The 18,399-nt window shown below is 41.6% G+C and overlaps 1 protein-coding gene across 1 annotated transcript in view; it reads right to left on the bottom strand.

The window, feature by feature from the left end:
• Positions 1-18,399, bottom strand: part of LOC106561384 (protein arginine N-methyltransferase 8-B) — a 44,297-nt gene that overhangs the window by 6,105 nt on the left and 19,793 nt on the right. The window contains exons 5-8 of the mRNA XM_014125274.3: positions 15,156-15,298; positions 14,739-14,826; positions 7,108-7,223; positions 4,667-4,817 (exon numbers count right to left, since the gene is read on the bottom strand). Coding sequence (XP_013980749.1) covers positions 4,667-4,817; positions 7,108-7,223; positions 14,739-14,826; positions 15,156-15,298 — 498 coding nt within the window. The remainder of the gene's footprint in view (positions 1-4,666; positions 4,818-7,107; positions 7,224-14,738; positions 14,827-15,155; positions 15,299-18,399) is intronic.

The raw sequence follows: 18,399 nt of genomic DNA, 5'->3' as shown, positions 1-18,399 counted from the left end.
GAGAAGGAGAAATGGGGAGGCTTGGGCGAGTAGCTGTGAGGGGTGCAGTGCTGTTGAATGCAGTAGGGGTAGTTAGGTGGAAAGCATGGCCAGCCGTAGAAAAATGCTTATTGAAATTCTCAATTATAGTGGGCTTATCGGTGGTGACAGAGTTTCCTATCCTCAGTGCAGTGGGCAGTTGGGAGGAGGTGTTCTTATTCTCCATGGACTTTACAATGTCCCAGAACTTTTTAGAGTTTGAGTTGCAGGAAGCAAATTTCTGTTTGAAAAAGCTAGCCTTGGCGTTTCTAACTGCCTGTGTGTATTGGTTTCTAACTTCCCTGAAAAGTTGCATATCGCGGGGGCAGTTCGATGCTAATGCAGAACGCCACAGGATATTTTTGTGTTGGTTAAGGGCAGTCAGGTCTGGGGAGAACCAAGGGCTATATCTGTTCCTGGTTCTAAATTTCTTGAAAGGGGCATGCTTATTTAAAATGGTGAGGAAGGCATTTAAAAAAAATAACCAGGCATCCTCTACTGACGGGATGAGGTCAATATCCTTCCAGGATACCAGGGCCAGGTCGATTAGAAAGGCTTGCTCGTTGAAATGTTTCAGGGAGCGTTTGACAGTGATGAGTGGAGGTCGTTTGACCGCTGACCCATTACGGGTGCAGGCAATGAGGCAGTGATCGCCGAGATCTTGAGATCAGAGATCAGATCAGAGATTAGAGATCAGAGATCGCTGAGATCTTATACCGCCTGGTGATGTAGCCAGGCAGGCCAAAACTCCACCCACGCTAAACGAGCTGAAATTCCAGGTCTTTTCAAACAGCTCTTACACTAAAAGGGTATTATCATAATTTTCACAATTTCACAGTATTATTCCAACCTCATAGTGTGGAAATATACAGTATATAAAACAAAGGAAAATCATGTTTTTGACTGCACTGCCCCTTATACTCGTATTTTCCCGTAAATTATGCATAATTGTCTACTGAAGAGTTAATTTTAGAATTCGGCCCTTAGAGTAGAGATGACCCCCAGAACATTTACCCTTAACACCAAAACAATCATGAGCCAAAGTTTTGACCCCTATATGAACTGTAACTCAGTAAAATCTTTGGAATTGAAATTCATTATTTGTACATTTCCCAGTTAATGGAATGAATGCACTTAATGTCAAAAATGCAATGCAGGATTTGTTTAAATGCATTTCAACTTGTATTGCTGAATTTCCAGGACAGCTAGGCTCTCTGAATTGTGACATGATAAGTCTGAAAGCCTGAGGGATTGAACCCTGATCACTAATCATCATGCTATTTACAAACACCACAGATGTGTGATGCTAAAATGCTGGTTGAGGATATAAATATCATTGATATAACGAACAGATAAGAGTAACTGACTGGGTTGACCTCCCCACCGACATTTGTCTTGATCAATCTTTATCCTCCCATTACCTCGCCACTCATCATGCATTCCGCTGAATTGTGTGTGTATATGTGTGTGTCAGCTTATCTCCAGCTGCACACTGCTGACAGCTGACACCACCGCCCCAAACAAAAGTGTGCGCCCCCTTGAGAATGCACTGTTAAACGATTGCTTGACCAAGTCAAAGGTCAATACACCTTGAATCAAATTTCAGCCGGCTGTCCTGGGGTAACTTTGCACCTTTAAAAAGGTACACCATTTGAGGGCTCATGGAAAAAAAGGAGTTGCTGATCAGCATGGTTGCTGCATAAACACACACAGAGTATGAAAGCTGTGTGGGAACAAACAGAATAGGTAAATCTATAGTTGTGAAGAGGGCACGACAACACCTTTTCCTCCTCAGGAGACTGAAAAGATTTGGCATGGGTCCCCAGATCATCAAAAGGTTCTACAGCTGCACCATCGAGAGCATCCTGACCGGTTGCATCACCGCCTGGTATGGCAACTGCTAGGCATCTGACCGTAAGGCACTACAGAGGGTAGTGTGTACGGCCCAGTACATCACTGGGGCCAAGCTTCCTGACATCCAGGACCTATACACTAGGCGGTGTCAGAGGAAGGCCCAAAAAATTGTCAAAGACTATTTACTTTGACCCCCTCAACCCTTTGTTTTTACACTGCTGCTACTCGCTGTTTATCTATGCATAGTCACTTTACAAATGACCTCAGCTAACCTGTACCCCCTCACATTGACTCGGTACTGGTACCCCTGTATATAGCCTTGTTATTGTAATCGAAATATCTTTTAACACATACATACATATCTTTTTTTTACTTTAGCTTATTCAGAAAATATTTTCTTAACTCTATTTCTTGAACTGCATTGTTGGTTAAGGGCTTGTAAGTAAGCGTTTCACGGTAAGGTCTACTGTTGTATTCGGCGCATGTGACAAATACAATTTGATTCGATTTGTTTTGCTAATTCAATGGGTGAGTTATTTTCCAGCAGCAGATAACTTGAACTTTTTCTACCTCCACTCAGCATGTCTGAGTGTCTCTGTGTGCTCCATAAACTATATACCTGTCCTTCAGGAGAATATAGGAAATCAATGGCCGTAAAGGACTTAAGCCTCTATGTGTGCATTTAGGTGCGTATCAGGGGTGCAGCGAGGGTAGCAAGATTTAGCGTTGGCTAAGGTGATTTGGTCTGATGGACTGGCTCAAATCAATACAAAGAGGTGGAAGAGCTGTATGATTGGAGGTCAAAATTAAGACATGGTCCACTTTGCAGAGTGACAACACATGGTCATCTTGCCACTGCCTCTGCAAAATGTACGCCACAGAAAGTCACAGTTCAAAGTCTCCTATGTGCGTCCCAAATTCAAATGAAGGCAACCGAATGAAAATATTATGTGGTATTACATCACAAAATATATAACATCACACCACCACTAGAGGTCGCTCACTGACTGATCCAAATGAACTCAGCTCATCGCTCTACGTTCTGTGGACATGCAAATCAACTGGGGCCTCAAAGGTCTTCTAATTTTAGCCTTGATACACTACATGACCAAAAGTATGTGGACACCTGCTCGTCAAACATCTCATTCCAAAATCATGGGCATTAATATGGAATTTGTCCATCCTTTACTTCTATAACAGCCTCCACTCTTCTGGGAAGGCTTTCCACTAGATGTTGGAACATTGCTGCTGGGACTTGCTTCCATTCAGCCACAAGCGCATTAGTGAGATCGGGCACTGATGTTGGGCGATTAGGCCTGGCTCGCAGTCGGCATTCCAATTCATCCCAAAGGTGTTCGATGGGGTTGAGGTCAGGGCTCTGTGCAGGCCAGTCAAGTTTTTCCACATCGATTTCGACAAACCATTTCTGTATGGACCTCGCTTTCTGCACGGGGGCATTGTCATGCTGAAACAGAGAAGGGCCTTCTCCAAACTGTAAGCCACAAAGTTGGAAGCACAGAATCATCTACAATATGATTGTATGCTATAGCATTAAGATTTCCCTTCACTGGAACTAAGGGGCCTAGTCCGAACCATGAAAAATATTACCAGACCAGTATTCCTCCTCTACCAAACTTTACAGTTGGCACTATGCATTGGGGCAGGTAGCGTTCTCCTGGCATCCGGCAAACCCAGATGGTCGGACTGCCAGATGGTGAAGCGTGATTCATCACTCCAGAGAACGCGTTTCCGCTGCTCCACAGTCAAATTGCGGCGAGCGTTACACCCCTCCAGCCGACGCTTGGCATTGCCCATGGTGATCTTAGGCTTGTGTGCGGCTGCTTGGCCATGGAAAACCATTTCATGAAGCTTCCGACAAACAGTTCTTGTGCAGACGTTGCTTCCAGTGCTGACGTTGCTTTGGAGCGCTATGCACTTTAGCACTTGGCAGTCCCGTTCTGTGAGCTTGTGTGGCCACCACTTCGCAGCTAAGCCATTGCTGCTCCTAGATGCTTCCACTTCACAGTAACAGCACTTACAGTTGACTGGGGCAGCTCTAGCAGGGCCAAAATTTGACAAACTGACTTGTTGGAAAGGTGGCATCCAATGACAGTGCCACATTGAAAGACACAGAGATCTTCAGTAAGGTCATTCTACTGCCAATGTTTGTCTATGGAGATTGCATCGCTGTGTGCTCAATTGTATTACTCTGTCAGCAACAGGTGTGGCTGAAATAGCCAAATCAACTAATTTTAAGGGGTGTCCACTTACTTTTATATATATAGTGTATCAGCGTTTGCTGTTGTAGTCTAGGCCTTTCTGGCTTATCAAAGAGCTCATTAGAGGGGGTTCTTTGTCTTGGGATGGAACCCATAGGGAGAATGGATGCTGGGCAGGGAGCAGGAACTCTAGCTAACCTGTCAGGGAGCAGCAGGACTCTCCTAGGCTATAATCTGCTGCTGCCGCCAATTAAAAGGATAAAACCCTAGGTCTGCAGAAGTTGGTCTGATAACGACACCGTGAACTGAAGAGCTGCTAGTACTACGGTACAAAGAGTGCTAATGAGCCTTCCACACCGAGACTTCCTTTATTGCTCATACTTTCTTATCATCCAGTTTATTGTCGTCGTCCCCCAACAATTGCCTGTTGCCGACCCCTGACCTACACATTCCTCTTATTAATCACATGTCAATCTTACATCCACAATTATGCTACAACTGGTATGCCTGTGTGAAAATCAATAACAGAGAAAGAGAGAGGCCGAGAACAGGAAGAGAGAGAGTTGAAAATGTACCGGTGGAGAAGCCAGTCTTCTTGTGACACTTGGTGAACTCGATGTTAAAGTAGGTGACCAGGGCGTGGATGTAGTCGTTCCTCTGGATCTGAAGGCAGAAGGCTGAGGTGAAGGACAAGTCCTCAGTCTTCACTGTATAGATGTCCACCTCCTGTTGAAGAGGGACAACAACCACACTTCCCTGTTACATCTACAGCTAGCAGTTTTAATGCTAATCACATACATAATCCATAGTGATTGGGGTTCTATTCACACCATTCACTGCCAGCACAGTGGTTTCTCCATTGTGTATGTACATTTAGGCCTAACTCTTCCTCTGTTGTCTTACAAGTCTTAAGTCTTGTAAGGAGCAGGCCCACGTGCATGTCTTATATGTGAGTCATATGATCTATGTGGCGGTGCCCCTGGGCATTGTGTCCTGTATTATCCCTGAGCCTCTTGTTCTCTCTGTCAGAGCTGAAGCCGCTGCTCTCTGCTCCAACCTCTCCCTTTGGGTTCAAGGGCCACAGAGCTGAAACCAAACCCCACTAACCCCCCCTCACCCCAGAGGGACCAGCCCAGAAACCCCCACTAAAGGTGGATGAACAAGGAGAAGATGGGGTCATTTGGCTGGAGAACCAAGGCAGTAACTATTGTCAGGCTTGTATTGTGCTCACATCCTGCTCCTTTATAGACCTCCTACAGTATGATTCATATCCCATATTTTAAAAGGGTATCTAATGCCTTGTGATTCTGCAGTGGGAGAGGAGAGCATATGGTTGTGAAACACAGCTTTCTGCTCCGGTGAGGCCCACATTTCATCTTTCACTCAAATGTCAGCACACCAGCGGTTCCCAAATCACGTTAGCGTTTGATTACAGAGAAATCAGGAGCGTCCTCCCATCTGAATCCGTTGCTACTAGGTAAGCAGATGGTTTAGAGCTCAGATACTGTGTTGTTATGCAGTCCCCTATAATGTACTCACCGCAGGGGGGGGGGGGGGGGGGGGGCACAAAGTGCCACATTTGCAGTGGAAAAATACAATTTTTATGTATCGGGCGATCAGCAGTTAAAACAGCATAATTCAAAGTCAACGTCCCCTGCTATCTTTCTCAAACAGCTCCCAGCTTTCTGTTTACTTTGGTTATGCGCCACAAACTCCTTAAAGTCATATTTCATAGTGCAGGACAACAATTCCTCTTCGGAAAGGAAACATTTTGAACACGAGGAACTTATTTGATCCCTTTAACAACCTCAACCTAAGCTCCTTTGCACGCTGTCTGTGTACAATATTAATTAAAGGACTCATCCTATAATCCATTCAGAGACATGCAACACCTTGTCAGTGGCGTGTCATTTTCTGGGTTGTCAGGTTTAATCTTGCCAGGCGTGAGTGCAAACAAGGCGCCAGTATCAAAATCTTGAAGATAAAACACTGACTTTTCAAAGATTATTTCCCTGCTTGTTATTATTACAGACAAAAGGCTTTAGAAAGAAACAACATAAACACATGCACTTAGAAATGGCAATCCAATCAATAATAGTCATCTAGGTAAACAAGACAATCAGACAATCAGCAGTCTAGACATGGGAATTAACATGCATGGCACAATCTGTAGCTAGTAGTGAAGGACAGAGAAAGTATGGCCAGAAGGCTGGAATTGGAGGATCACATTAGGGTGAAATATTGTCCATTTACAACTGAGGACATACGCCACTAGATTGTGATATGTATATGGATGATTTACAGTCTCTTTACTGTAACGTATGGCCTCTTTCCTGATTTTGAATTAGGTTAAACAGTTGAAAAAGTCTTGAATCCTACAGTGTGTTTTCAACAATGCCAAGTTACGTTGAGGCAGGTGGATGAGAAGTACACATCTCAGCAGTCCAAAACCTGAAGCTTAGCAGCTATGTTCACCATTCGAAGAGCAGATCAAGATCTCATCTGGTGGCCCATTATACTAATAACAGTAACACCGGTTATGTAAATCCTACACTGCATTAGCCTAGAGTTTTTTTTGTTTACTTTATTATTTCAACTATTTTAAAAAACAAGCACACATAAATCTTGAAAAAGCCATAGGTGGACATGAGTAAAATCATGGAGGATAACACAATAAAGGGATTGTGGTCCTCTTGAGACATGGATGAACACAGTATGGCAGCGAGATAATAAAACAAAGAAGAACATCTCTCTCATCATTGCAGTTACATCGTAGGGTACAATGAAACGGGCACAGAAGACAAAGTTTAAAACTTCGCAGAGAGGGTGTCGTTTTTATGGGCAGAGACAACGCTGACGCAATGCTTTGTGATTCAACAGTGGGCTTTCACACTGCTGGTTCTCCACAAATACAACAAATGACCTACCCACACATACAGTCACACACAGAGACATGCAATAGTTCTACACACATCCACACACACATGCACACACGTCAAATGAAGACAAAGCGGACCTTGATCAGGAAGGAGTTGGTGACCATCTGTTTGGGGTCCACTATGTCCACCAGGGGCTCCTTCATGGCCACGTTACGGATGCAGGTCATGTCAAAGCCATACACGTTCTCCCACCCTGTGGATGCACAGCGCATTATGGAACACCTTTGTGGAAGAAGGGCAATTAAATAAATCAGTCTTAGAGAGGGAGGAATACATAGTGTGTGTCCAAAATGGCACCCTACTCCCTATGTAGTTGACCAAGGCCCAAGATACCTGGTCAAAAGTAGTGGACTAAATAGGGAATTGGGGGCCACTTCAGACGCAGCGTCAGCTAACCATCACTGTAGTGCAGTGCACCACAGTAAACAGAGAGATTGCCTAATCTCTCCTCTCCTCAGGCTAACTCATCATGTATTAAGCATGACTACAGTACTTAAGATAGTGTGTTTAAGATCGAGTCCATTTAAAAAAAACTGGAGGCCTCTTACACTTCAATGTTGTGATGTGAAAATCCTGGCGAAATGCATTGCATACAGAATAAAAAAGGTTTTACCAGATATTGTTCATCCTGATCAGACAGGTTTTTTACAAGGACGATATAGTGGAGATAATAAACGACAATTACTTGAAACAATTGAACACTATGAAACGTCAAAGATAACAGGCCTGGTCTTCATAGCAGATTTTGAAAAGGCGTTTGATAAAGTACAACTAGAATTTATATATAAATGCCTGGACTACTTTAATTTCGGTGAATCTCTTATACAATGTGTAAAAGTTATGTACAGCAACGCCATTGTGTAAAATAGTAAATAATGGTTACTTCTCAGAAAGTATTGAGCTGTTAAGAGGAGCAAAACAAAGCTGTCTATGATTTTTCAACGCCGATACCGATTATTGGGGGTCCCAAAAAACCGATACCGATTAATCGGCCGATTATTTTCAGTTTTTTTTATTTTTATAATGACAATTACAACCATACTGAATGAACACTTATTTTAACTTAATATAATACATCAATAAAATCAATTTAGGCTATAATAAATAATGAAACATGTTCAATTTGGTTTAAATAATGCAAAACAAAGTGTTGGAGAAGAAAGTAAAAGTGCAATATGTGCCATGTAAGAAAGCTAATGTTTAAGTGCCTTGCTCAGAACATGGGAATATATGAAAGCTAGTGGTTCCTTTTAACATGAGTCTTCAATATTCCCAGGTAAGAAGTTTTAGGTTGTAGTTATTATATTATTATAGGAATTATAGGACTATTTCTCTCTATACGATTTGTATTTCATATACCTTTGACTATTGGTTGTTCTTATAGGCACTTTAGTATTGCCAGTGTAACAGTATAGCTTCCGTCCCTCTCCTCACTCCTACCTGGGCTCAAACCAGGAACACATCGACAACAGCCACCCTCGAAGCAGTGCTACCCATGCAGAGGAAGGGAAAAAACTACTCCAAGTTTCAGAGCGAGTGACGTTTGAAACGCTATTAGCGTGCACCCGGCTAACTAGCTAGCCATTTCACATCGGTTACACCAGCCTAATCTTGGGAGTTGATAGGCTTGAAGGGGTGGGTATAATTTGTGGAACGTTCCAACAGGAATCTGTTCCAAAAAACGTAAAGTAAAAGGTTGCCAACCAACAACGCATACAAAGTAGCAACGCATACAAACCTAGCTAACGAGCTGCCGAATAGGCATCAACTCACCACATAGCTTATTCTTAATGTTTGTCCATAGGCAAACAGACATGTGAGGACAGACATTTTTCGTGATGAGTGAAAAATGCAATGAAATAGACCACTCCCTACCCGGTATCTTATTCTGCCGCAATACAACTTCGTATGCGTTGTTTTTTGGAAACCTTGTTATTTACTACTTTTTTGGAATAGATTCCTGTTGGAACGTTCCACAAATTATACCCACCCAGGTTGAAGTCATAAACAGCGCAATGCTTGAAGCACAGCGAAGGGCTGTTTAAATGAATGCTTACGAGCCAGCTGCTGCCTACCACCGCTCAGTCAGACTGCTCTATCAAATCATAGACTTCATTATAATATAATAAACACACAGAAATACGAGCCTTAGGTCATTAATATGGTCGAATCCGAAAACTATCATCTCGAAAACAAAAGTTTTTTTCTTTCAGTGACATACGGAACCGTTCTGTATTTTATCTTTATTTTTTTATTTATTTTATTTCACCTTTATTTAACCAGGTAGGCAAGTTGAGAACAAGTTATCATTTACAATTGCGACCTGGCCAAGATAAAGCAAAGCAGTTCGACAACATACAACAACACAGAGTTACACATGGAGTAAAACAAATATACAGTCAATAATACAGTAGAAAAATAAGTCTATGTACGTACAATGTCTATGTACAATGTGAGCAAATGAGGTGAGATAAGGGAGGTAAAGGCAAAAAAAAGTCCATGGTGGCAAAGTAAATACAATATAGCAAGTAAAACACTGGAATGGTAGATTTGTAATAGAAGAAAGTGCAAAGTAGAAATAGAAATAATGGGGTGCAAAGGAGCAAAATAAAATAAATAAATACAGTAGGGGAAGAGGTAGTTGTTTGGGCTAAATTATAGATGGGCTATGTACAGGTGCAGTGATCTGTGAGCTGCTCTGACAGCTGGTGCTTAAAGCTAGTGAGGGAGATAAGCGTTTCCAGTTTCAGAGATTTTTGTAGTTCGTTCCAGTCATTGGCAGCAGAGAACTGGAAAGAAAGACGGCCAAGGGAGGAGTTGGCTTTGGGGGTGCCCTGTGAGATATACCTGCAGGAGCGCGTGCTACAGGTGGGTGCTGCTATGGTGACCAGTGAGCGGAGATAAGGGGGGACTTTACCTAGCAGAGTCTTGTAGATGACCTGGAGCCAGTGGGTTTGGCGACGATTATGAAGTGAAGGCCAGCCAACGAGAGCGTACAGGTCGCAGTGGTGGGTAGTATATGGGGCTTTGGTGACAAAACGGATGGCACTGTGATAGACTGCATCCAGTTTGTTGAGTACGGTATTGGAGGCTATTTTGTAAATGACATCGCCAAAGTCGAGGATCGGTAGGATGGTCAGTTTTACGAGGGTATGTTTGGCAGCATGAGTGAAGGATGCTTTGTTGCGAAATAGGAAGCCAATTCTTGATTTAACTTTGGATTGGAGATGTTTGATGTGAGTCTGGAAGGAGAGTTTACAGTCTAACCAGACACCTAGGTATTTGTAGTTGTCCACATATTCTAAGTCAGAACCGTCCAGAGTAGTGATGCAGGACAGGCGGGCAATAATAATAATAAATCGGCAAATGGGTGGCCAAAAATACCGATTACCGATTGTTACGAAAACTTGAAATCGGCCCTAATTAAATCGGCCATTCTGATTAATCGGTCGACCTCTAGTCTCCATATCTATTTATGGCCATCGAAATACTAGCTATTAAAATCAGATCCAACAAGAACATCAAGGGGTTAGAAATCCAGGGGATAAAAACAAAAGTGTCAATGTATTGCAATGAATAAAGTATTTTATTGAGTCCGCAATCTGGATCCTTGCACAGTCTCAATGAAGATCTTGATCACTTTTCTAGCCTCTCTTGACTAAAACCTAATTATGTCAAGTGTACCATATTACGTATTGTAGTTTACCATTAAAATTGGTGGATGGTGAAGTAGACATACTTGGTATTCATATCTCAGATAAGATGCTGCAACCACGGAGAGGTATGTACAGTGCATTCGGAAAGTATTCAGACCCCTTGACTTTTTCCACATTTTGTTACGTTGGACTTATTCTAAAATGTATTAAATACATTTTTCCCCTCTATCTACACACAATACCCCATAATGACAAAGCATTGTTTTTTTTGCAAATGTATTAAATATAAACAAACGGAAATATCACATTTCCGTAAGTATTCAGACCCTTTACTCAGTGCATAGTTGAAGTACCTTTGGCAGTGATGACAGCCCCGAGTCTTCTTGGGGATGACGCTACAAGCTTGGCACACCTGTATTTGGGGAGTTTCTCCCATTATTCTCTGCAGATCCTCTCAAGCTCTGTCAGGTTGGATGGGGAGCGTCGCTGCACAGCTATTTTCAGATCTCTCAAGGGGTGTTAGATCGGGTTCAAGTCCAGGCTCTGGCTGGGCCACTCAAGAACATTCAGAGACTTGTCCCGAAGCCACACCAGCCGTGTCTTAGCTGTGTGCTTAGGGGCGTTGTCCAGTCAGGTCCTGAGCGCTCTGGAGCAGGTTTTCATCAAGGACCTCTCTGTACTTTGCTTCGTTTACCTGTCCCTTGATCCTGACTAGTCTCCCAGTCTCTGGAAAACATTCCCACAGCGTGATGCTGCCACCAACATGCTTCACCAATAGGGATGGCGCCAGGTTTCCTCCAGACGTGACGCTTGGCATTCAGGCCAAAGAGTACAATTTTGGTTTCATCAGACCAGAGAATCTTGTTTCTCATGGTCTGAGTCCTTATGTGCCTTTTGGCAAATTCTAAGCGGGCAGTCATGTGCCTTTTACTGAGGAGTGGCTTCCGTCTGGCCACTCTACCATAAAGGCCTGATTGGTGGAGTGCTGCAGCGATAGGTTGTCCTTCTGGAAGGTTCTCCCATCTCCACAGAGGAACTCTGGAGCTCTGTCAGAGTGACCATTGGGTTCTTGGTCACCTTCCTGACCAAGGCCCTTCTCTTCTCCCCCCATTTGCTCAGTTTGGCCAGGCGGCCAGCCCTAGCAAGAGTCTTGGCGGCTCCAAACTTCTTCCATTTAAGAATGATGGAGGCCACTGTATTCTTGGGGACCTTCAATGCTGCAGAAATGTTTTGGTACCCTTCCCCAGATCCGTGCCTCGAGATAATCCTGTCTCAGAGCTCTACGGACAGTTCCTTTGACCTCAAGGCTTGGTTTTTGCTCTGACATGCACCGTCAACTGTGGGACCTTATATAGATGGGTGTGTGCCTTTCCAAATCATGTCCAATCAATTGAATTTACCACAGGTGGACTCCAATCAAGTTATAGAAACATCTCAAGGATGATCAATGGAAACAGGATGAATCTGAGCTCAATTTCGAGTCTCATAGAAAAGGGTCTGAATACTTATGTAAATGTGATATTTCAGTTTTTTATATTACATAAAAACCTGTTTTTGCTTTGTCATTATGGGGTATTGTGTGTAGATTAATGAGGGAAAATAACTATTTAATCCATTTTAGAATAAGGCTGAAACGTAACAAAACGTGGAATAAGTCAAGAGGTCTGAATACTTTCCGAATGCACTGTACATGTCTATTTATGGAAAGAAATCACATTGATTAACTCTTTGGTCCTATCACAGTTTACTTACTGATGGTGTTGCCTACTCCAGACGACTCGTTTTTAGCCAAAAGAAATTCACTTTATTTGGAATGCTAAGCCAGACAAAATTAACCGTGCTTATTTATATAATGAATATGAGTTTTGAAGGCTAAAATTGTTAAATATTAAAGCATTAAATGTATCACTAAAAGCTTCACTCATACATAAGTTATACTAAAACCCGAACTGGTTCTCCAGTAAATTATTAAGAAGGCAATTTTGGAACAAAGAATGAGCTTTTATACGTATTACCACTTCTAATTTCCGACAAATTGAAAATTAAACTTTGTTAAAAGTACCACCCTTTCTTAAACAAGCCATACAAAGCTGGTTACAATTTCAATTTTATCCTCCAGAAAAGAACAAATATTACAACAATTATTATGGTTAAACTCAAATATAGTGATTGATAAAAAACTTTATGGAAAAAAAGTGTTTAAATTCTATTATATTTATTAATGATATTATGAATAGAAATGGTGGAGTTATATTACATATGCAGCTATCAAAAATATATGGGAATGTCTGCTCAATCCAAATTTACAATCAACTGATTGCATCATTACCGCAAAAATGGAGGATGCAAGTGGAAGGGGGAGAAGGTAGAGTACTTGTTAGTCTGCCATATATTAAAGATACGAATTGGCTGAAAAGGATTGGCATAAATAGACAAATATACCAGTTTCTTTTGAAGATTTTATGTATTTTGTTTTTTTACAGCTGCGCCATACAGGTTGCAAAATAAATGGGCAGAGATGTTCGATGTACCGATTCCATGGCATATGAACTGATACAAAAAAAACAATACTTGATTCAACACTTCAAATTTTTCCATTTGAATTATTATATAAAATTGTTGCCACAAACAGAATGCTATATATATATATATATGGGGCATACAACAATCTCAGCTCTGTATATTTTGAGGGTGGTCTAGGGTGATAGGTGGGATGGGCTGAGAGTTGCTGAGGGGTGAGATTAAGAGCTTATGTTTGGTAATGTATTATTGTTATGTGATTGCTGTATATAAAAGTACCATGTATGTCAAATGTGTAAATAAAATGTATATGTAAAGTGTAAAATGTATGTATATGTAGCATAAAATATGTAAAAACAAAATAAGATATGTGTGTAATCCGAAGAGGGGGCGTGGTGGAGGGTTAATAAAAAATAAGTATTATATTTTTTTTAAAGATAGTGTGTAAGCATCTTTATGTGACCCTCTGAAGTGGAAAAACTTAAGCGTGACAACAGGAGGAGGAGGGAATAATGAGCAGGTCGCACCTCAGCTGTGCATTATCAGGCCCTAAAACTGAAGTACTCCTAGGTAATATTCCAGCACATGTAAGAACACAGATTGAAACAGGGAGTGACTATCTGACTTTGTCCAATAAGAAATGCTAATTTCCTTTTTCCGTTTCAAAATGCTTTGCTATGATATGCCATAATGAATACGACCCTGTTCTCATGATGACAGAACATTATTTTAGCACACTAAGTGATCAGGTATGTCATCCTTTCCCAAAAGACATCTGTCTGTTACATTTAAATTTAAGTCATTTAGCAGACGCTCTTATCCAGAGCGACTTACAAATTGGTGGATTCACCTTATGATATCCAGTACCTGTTGGAACCAGACTGGGCCAAATATGGACACTGTCCCCCACTCGTCCTCTACCTCCTATCTCTGCTTTCACTAAAATCTCTCACTGCACACGGCTGAGAAAGAGGAACAGCACTGGCTGAACTTCTCCTCAGCGCTCAGTCATGTGGTCTGGGTTTCTGTAAGCATAAGGAACTCGCTGTCTCAGAGTATTGTGTTGGTGTGGAATTCCCTATTGGTGGTGTATGTGTGTGTGTAGGTATGTGGAGTGGGTGTGTGTGGTGGTATGAGGCATTGTTCTGCTTCATGTCCTCTGTTTGACTGTCATGGCTCAGGTCTCTGTGCTGAGATGAACAATTCCAGGCTAGCACTGAGATGGAGAGGCTTGTTGACTTGAATATTGTATCGATCATCACTTATGCCTTTGAAAAGTTCAAATGTATGACCAACACTAATGTGTGTGCGTGTGCCTGCCGTGTGTGTGTGTGTGTGTGTCTGCGTACAGTATATTGTGTATGTTTAAGTGTGTGTCTTTGGTGCATGTGCTGCTGTGGTTGTTCTACATTGACGGTTGATTAGCAAAGCAGAAATATAAGCCAGGTAAGACCCACCATGGGAATAGAGAGCGAGTCAGGGGCAGAGGGACTTATGTGAGGGCACCGGGCCAAGTAAACATACACACTCACAGTGGATTTTGAAGTCCTTGTACTGCCTGTCCTCGATGGCCACCACATACAGTGCAGCTCGGTCTGGAAACATCAGACCGCCAGGTTTCTGTGTAAAATTTGGGGAGAAAACAAGTACATGCAATCAATCCTGCATAGAAGGACATCTCATTTCTCAGCTGTGCTGCATGTGAGAAGATGCAAACACAAGGCCAGGTTATGGTTTTAATCCCTGGGTAAGTCAGTGAAGTTAGAGCATTCGTCATGCTGCTAGCATGTCTGGTCAGTGCATGCGCGCACACACACACACACACACACACACACACACACACACACACACACACACACACACACACACACACACACACACACACACACACACACACACACACACACACACACACACACACACACACACACACACACACACACACCTACCAGCCACTTGTCCCTTGCAAAGATGACGGTATTGAGCATGGACTCGTAGAAGAGACAGTAGCCCATCCACTCTGAGATGATGATGTCAACCTTCTCTACTGGAAGCTCCACTTCCTCCACCTTGCCCCTGAAGATGGTGATAACTACAAGACATACCATTACACACCATTAACATAGAGAAAATCACATATGGTATCTGTGAAGATAACACAGGAGCAGTGGAGTAAAGAACTTAAGAAAAAATACTTTAAAGTACATCTACTTAAGTAGTTTTTACTTTTATTTCACTACATTCCTAAAGAAAATAATGTACTTTTTACTCCATACATTATCCCTGACACCCAAAAGTACTCGTTACATTTTGAATGCTTAGTAGGACAGGAAAATGGTCCAATTCACACACTTATCAAGAGAACATCTCTGGTCATCCCTACTGCCTCTGATGTGGCGGACTCACTAAACGTAAATGCTTCATTTGTAAATTATGTCTGAGTGTTTGACTGTGCCTCTGGCTATCCGTAAACAAGAAAACGGTGCCGTCTGGTTTGCTTAATATAAGGAATTTAAAATAAGTATATTTAACAATTACATTTACTTTTGATACTTTTAGACTTTTACTCAAGTAGTATTTTACTGGATGACTTGCATTTTCTATTAAGGTATCTTTAATTCTAGTCAATTATGACATTTTCTTACCACTTAATATTATCACTTAAGCTCTGCTTCTAATAACACAATCTGCAAATGATGCTAGCCTTGAACCATGACAAGAATTCAATTAGCTGAAGTGTTTTTCTGTAATAGCATAATTCTCTGTCGTACATAAAGTGCATTCGGAAAGTATTGAGAACTCAACTTTTTCCACATTTTGTAACGTTACAGACTTATTCTAAAATGGCTTCAATAAAAAAAATTAAAGTCAGAAATCTACAAACAATACCCCATTATGACAAAGCAAAAAATGGTTTTTAGACATTTTTGCAAATGTATAAAAAAATATTTAAAAAAAGGTATTTACATAAGTCTTCAGACCCTTTGCAATGAGACTCGAAATTGAGCTCAGGTGCATCCTGTTTCCATTGATCATCCTTGAGATGTTTCTACAACTTGGAGTCCAGCTGTGGTAAATTCAATTGATTGGACATGATTTGGAAAGGCACACCTCTGTCTATATAAGGTCCCACAGTTGACAGTGCATGTCAGATCAAAAACCAAGCCATGGGGTTGAAGGAATTGTCTGTAGAGCTCTGACAAAGAATTGTGTCGAGGCACAAATCTAGGGAAGGGTACCAAAAAATGGCTGCAGCATTGAAGGTCCCCAATAACACAGTGGCATTAATAACAGCTTTGCACACTCTTGGCATTCTCTCAACCAGCTTCATGAGGTAGTCACCTGGAATGCATTTCAATTAACAGGTGTGCCTTCTTAAAAGTTAATTTGTGGAATTTCTTTCCTTCTTAATGCGTTTGAGCTAATCAGTTGTGTTGTGACAAGGTAGGGGGGTATACAGATGATAACCCTATTTGGTAAAATACCAAGTCCATATTATGGCAAGAACAGCTCAAATAAGCAAAGAGAAACGACAGTCCATCGTTACTTTAAGACATGAAGGTCAGTCAATACGGAACATTTCAAGAACTATGAAAGTTTCTTCAAGTGCAGTCATAAAAACCATCAAGCCCTATGATGAAACTGGCTTTCATGAGGACCGCCACAGGAAAGGAAGACCCAGAGTTACAAGTTCATTAGTTACCAGCCTCAGAAATTGCAGCCCAAATAAATGTTTCACAGAGTTCAAGTAACAGACACATCAACATCAACTGTTCAGAGGAGACTGCGTGAAATCAGGCCTTCATGGTTGAATTGCTGCAAAGAAACCACTACTAAAGGACTAAAGGACATCAATAAGAAGAAGAGACTTGCTTGGGCCAAGAAACATGAGCAATGGACATTAGACCAGTGGAAAGTTGTCCTTTGGTCTGATGAGTCCAAATTTGAGATTTTTGGTTCCAATCGCCGTCTTTGTGAGACGCGGTATGGGTGAACGGATGATCTCCGCATGTGTATTTCCCACCGTAAAGCATGAAGTAGGTGTTATGGTGTGGGGGTGCTTTGCTGGTGACACTGTCTGTGATTTATTTAGAATTCAAGGCACACTTAACCAGCATGGCTACCACAGCATTCTGCAGCGATATGCCATCCCAGCTGGTTTAGGCTTAATGGGACTATCATTTATTTTTCAACAGGACAATGACCCAACACACCTCCAGGCTGTGTAAGGGCTATTTTACCAAGAAGGAGAGTGATGGAGTGCTGCATCAGATGACCTGGCCTCCACAATCCCCCGACCTCAACCAAATTGAGATGGTTAGGGATGAGTCGAACCACAGAGTGAAGGAAAAGCAGCCAACATGTGCTCAGCATATTTGGGAACTCCTTCAAGACCGTTGGAAAAGCATTCCAGGTGAAGGCGGTTGAGAGAATGCCAAGAGTGTGCAAAGCTGTCATCAAGGCAAAGGGTGGCTATTTGAAGAATCTCAAATACATTATTTGTTTAACACTCTCTTTTTTTACATTTATTTAACTAGGCAAGTCAGTTAAGAACAAATTCTTACTTTCAATGGCGGCCTAGGAACAGTGGGTTAACTGCGTTGTTCAGGGGCAGAACAACAGATTTTTACCTTGTCGGCTCAGGGATTCGATCTTGCAACCTTTCGGTTACTAGTCCAACACCCTAACCACTATCCTACATGAATACATGATTCTGTGTGTGTTATTTCATAGTTTGGATGTCTTCACTATTATTCTACAATGTAGAAAATAATAACAAAAACTCTTGAATGAGTAGGTGTTGTAAAACTTTGGACCAGTTAGGGTATGTTAGAGATTTGGTCTTAAAAAGGAAAATTCCACTCAAAAACAATGTTTTGGAATTGTTTTCATTAGTCCACTGCTGACACATGTCATCATGTCAGTATCTTACGATGCCAAGATGCCAAAATGCTACTGGCGGAATTACCGTTAGGCATTAGAGGCAATTGCCTCAAATCATCAAGGGGCCTCAAGAGCTGGGCATAAAAAATATAATAATAAAACAATTATAATAATTTCTCTGCTTGAAGCACACCCATTCTCCGCTTGAGGCATAATAAAAAAACTAAAAAGTTAAATCCCCATCAAAATCTGTCTGTTTAAGCTAGAGATATGTTTTTTGTTGTTGCATGGGCTGCATTTCAATCCAAC

The sequence above is a fragment of the Salmo salar genome, chromosome 10 (assembly GCF_965601325.2).
Source record: "Salmo salar chromosome 10, fSalSal1, whole genome shotgun sequence".
Taxonomy (NCBI): Eukaryota; Metazoa; Chordata; class Actinopteri; order Salmoniformes; family Salmonidae; genus Salmo; species Salmo salar.
This window is presented reverse-complemented; position numbering and strand designations above follow the sequence as displayed.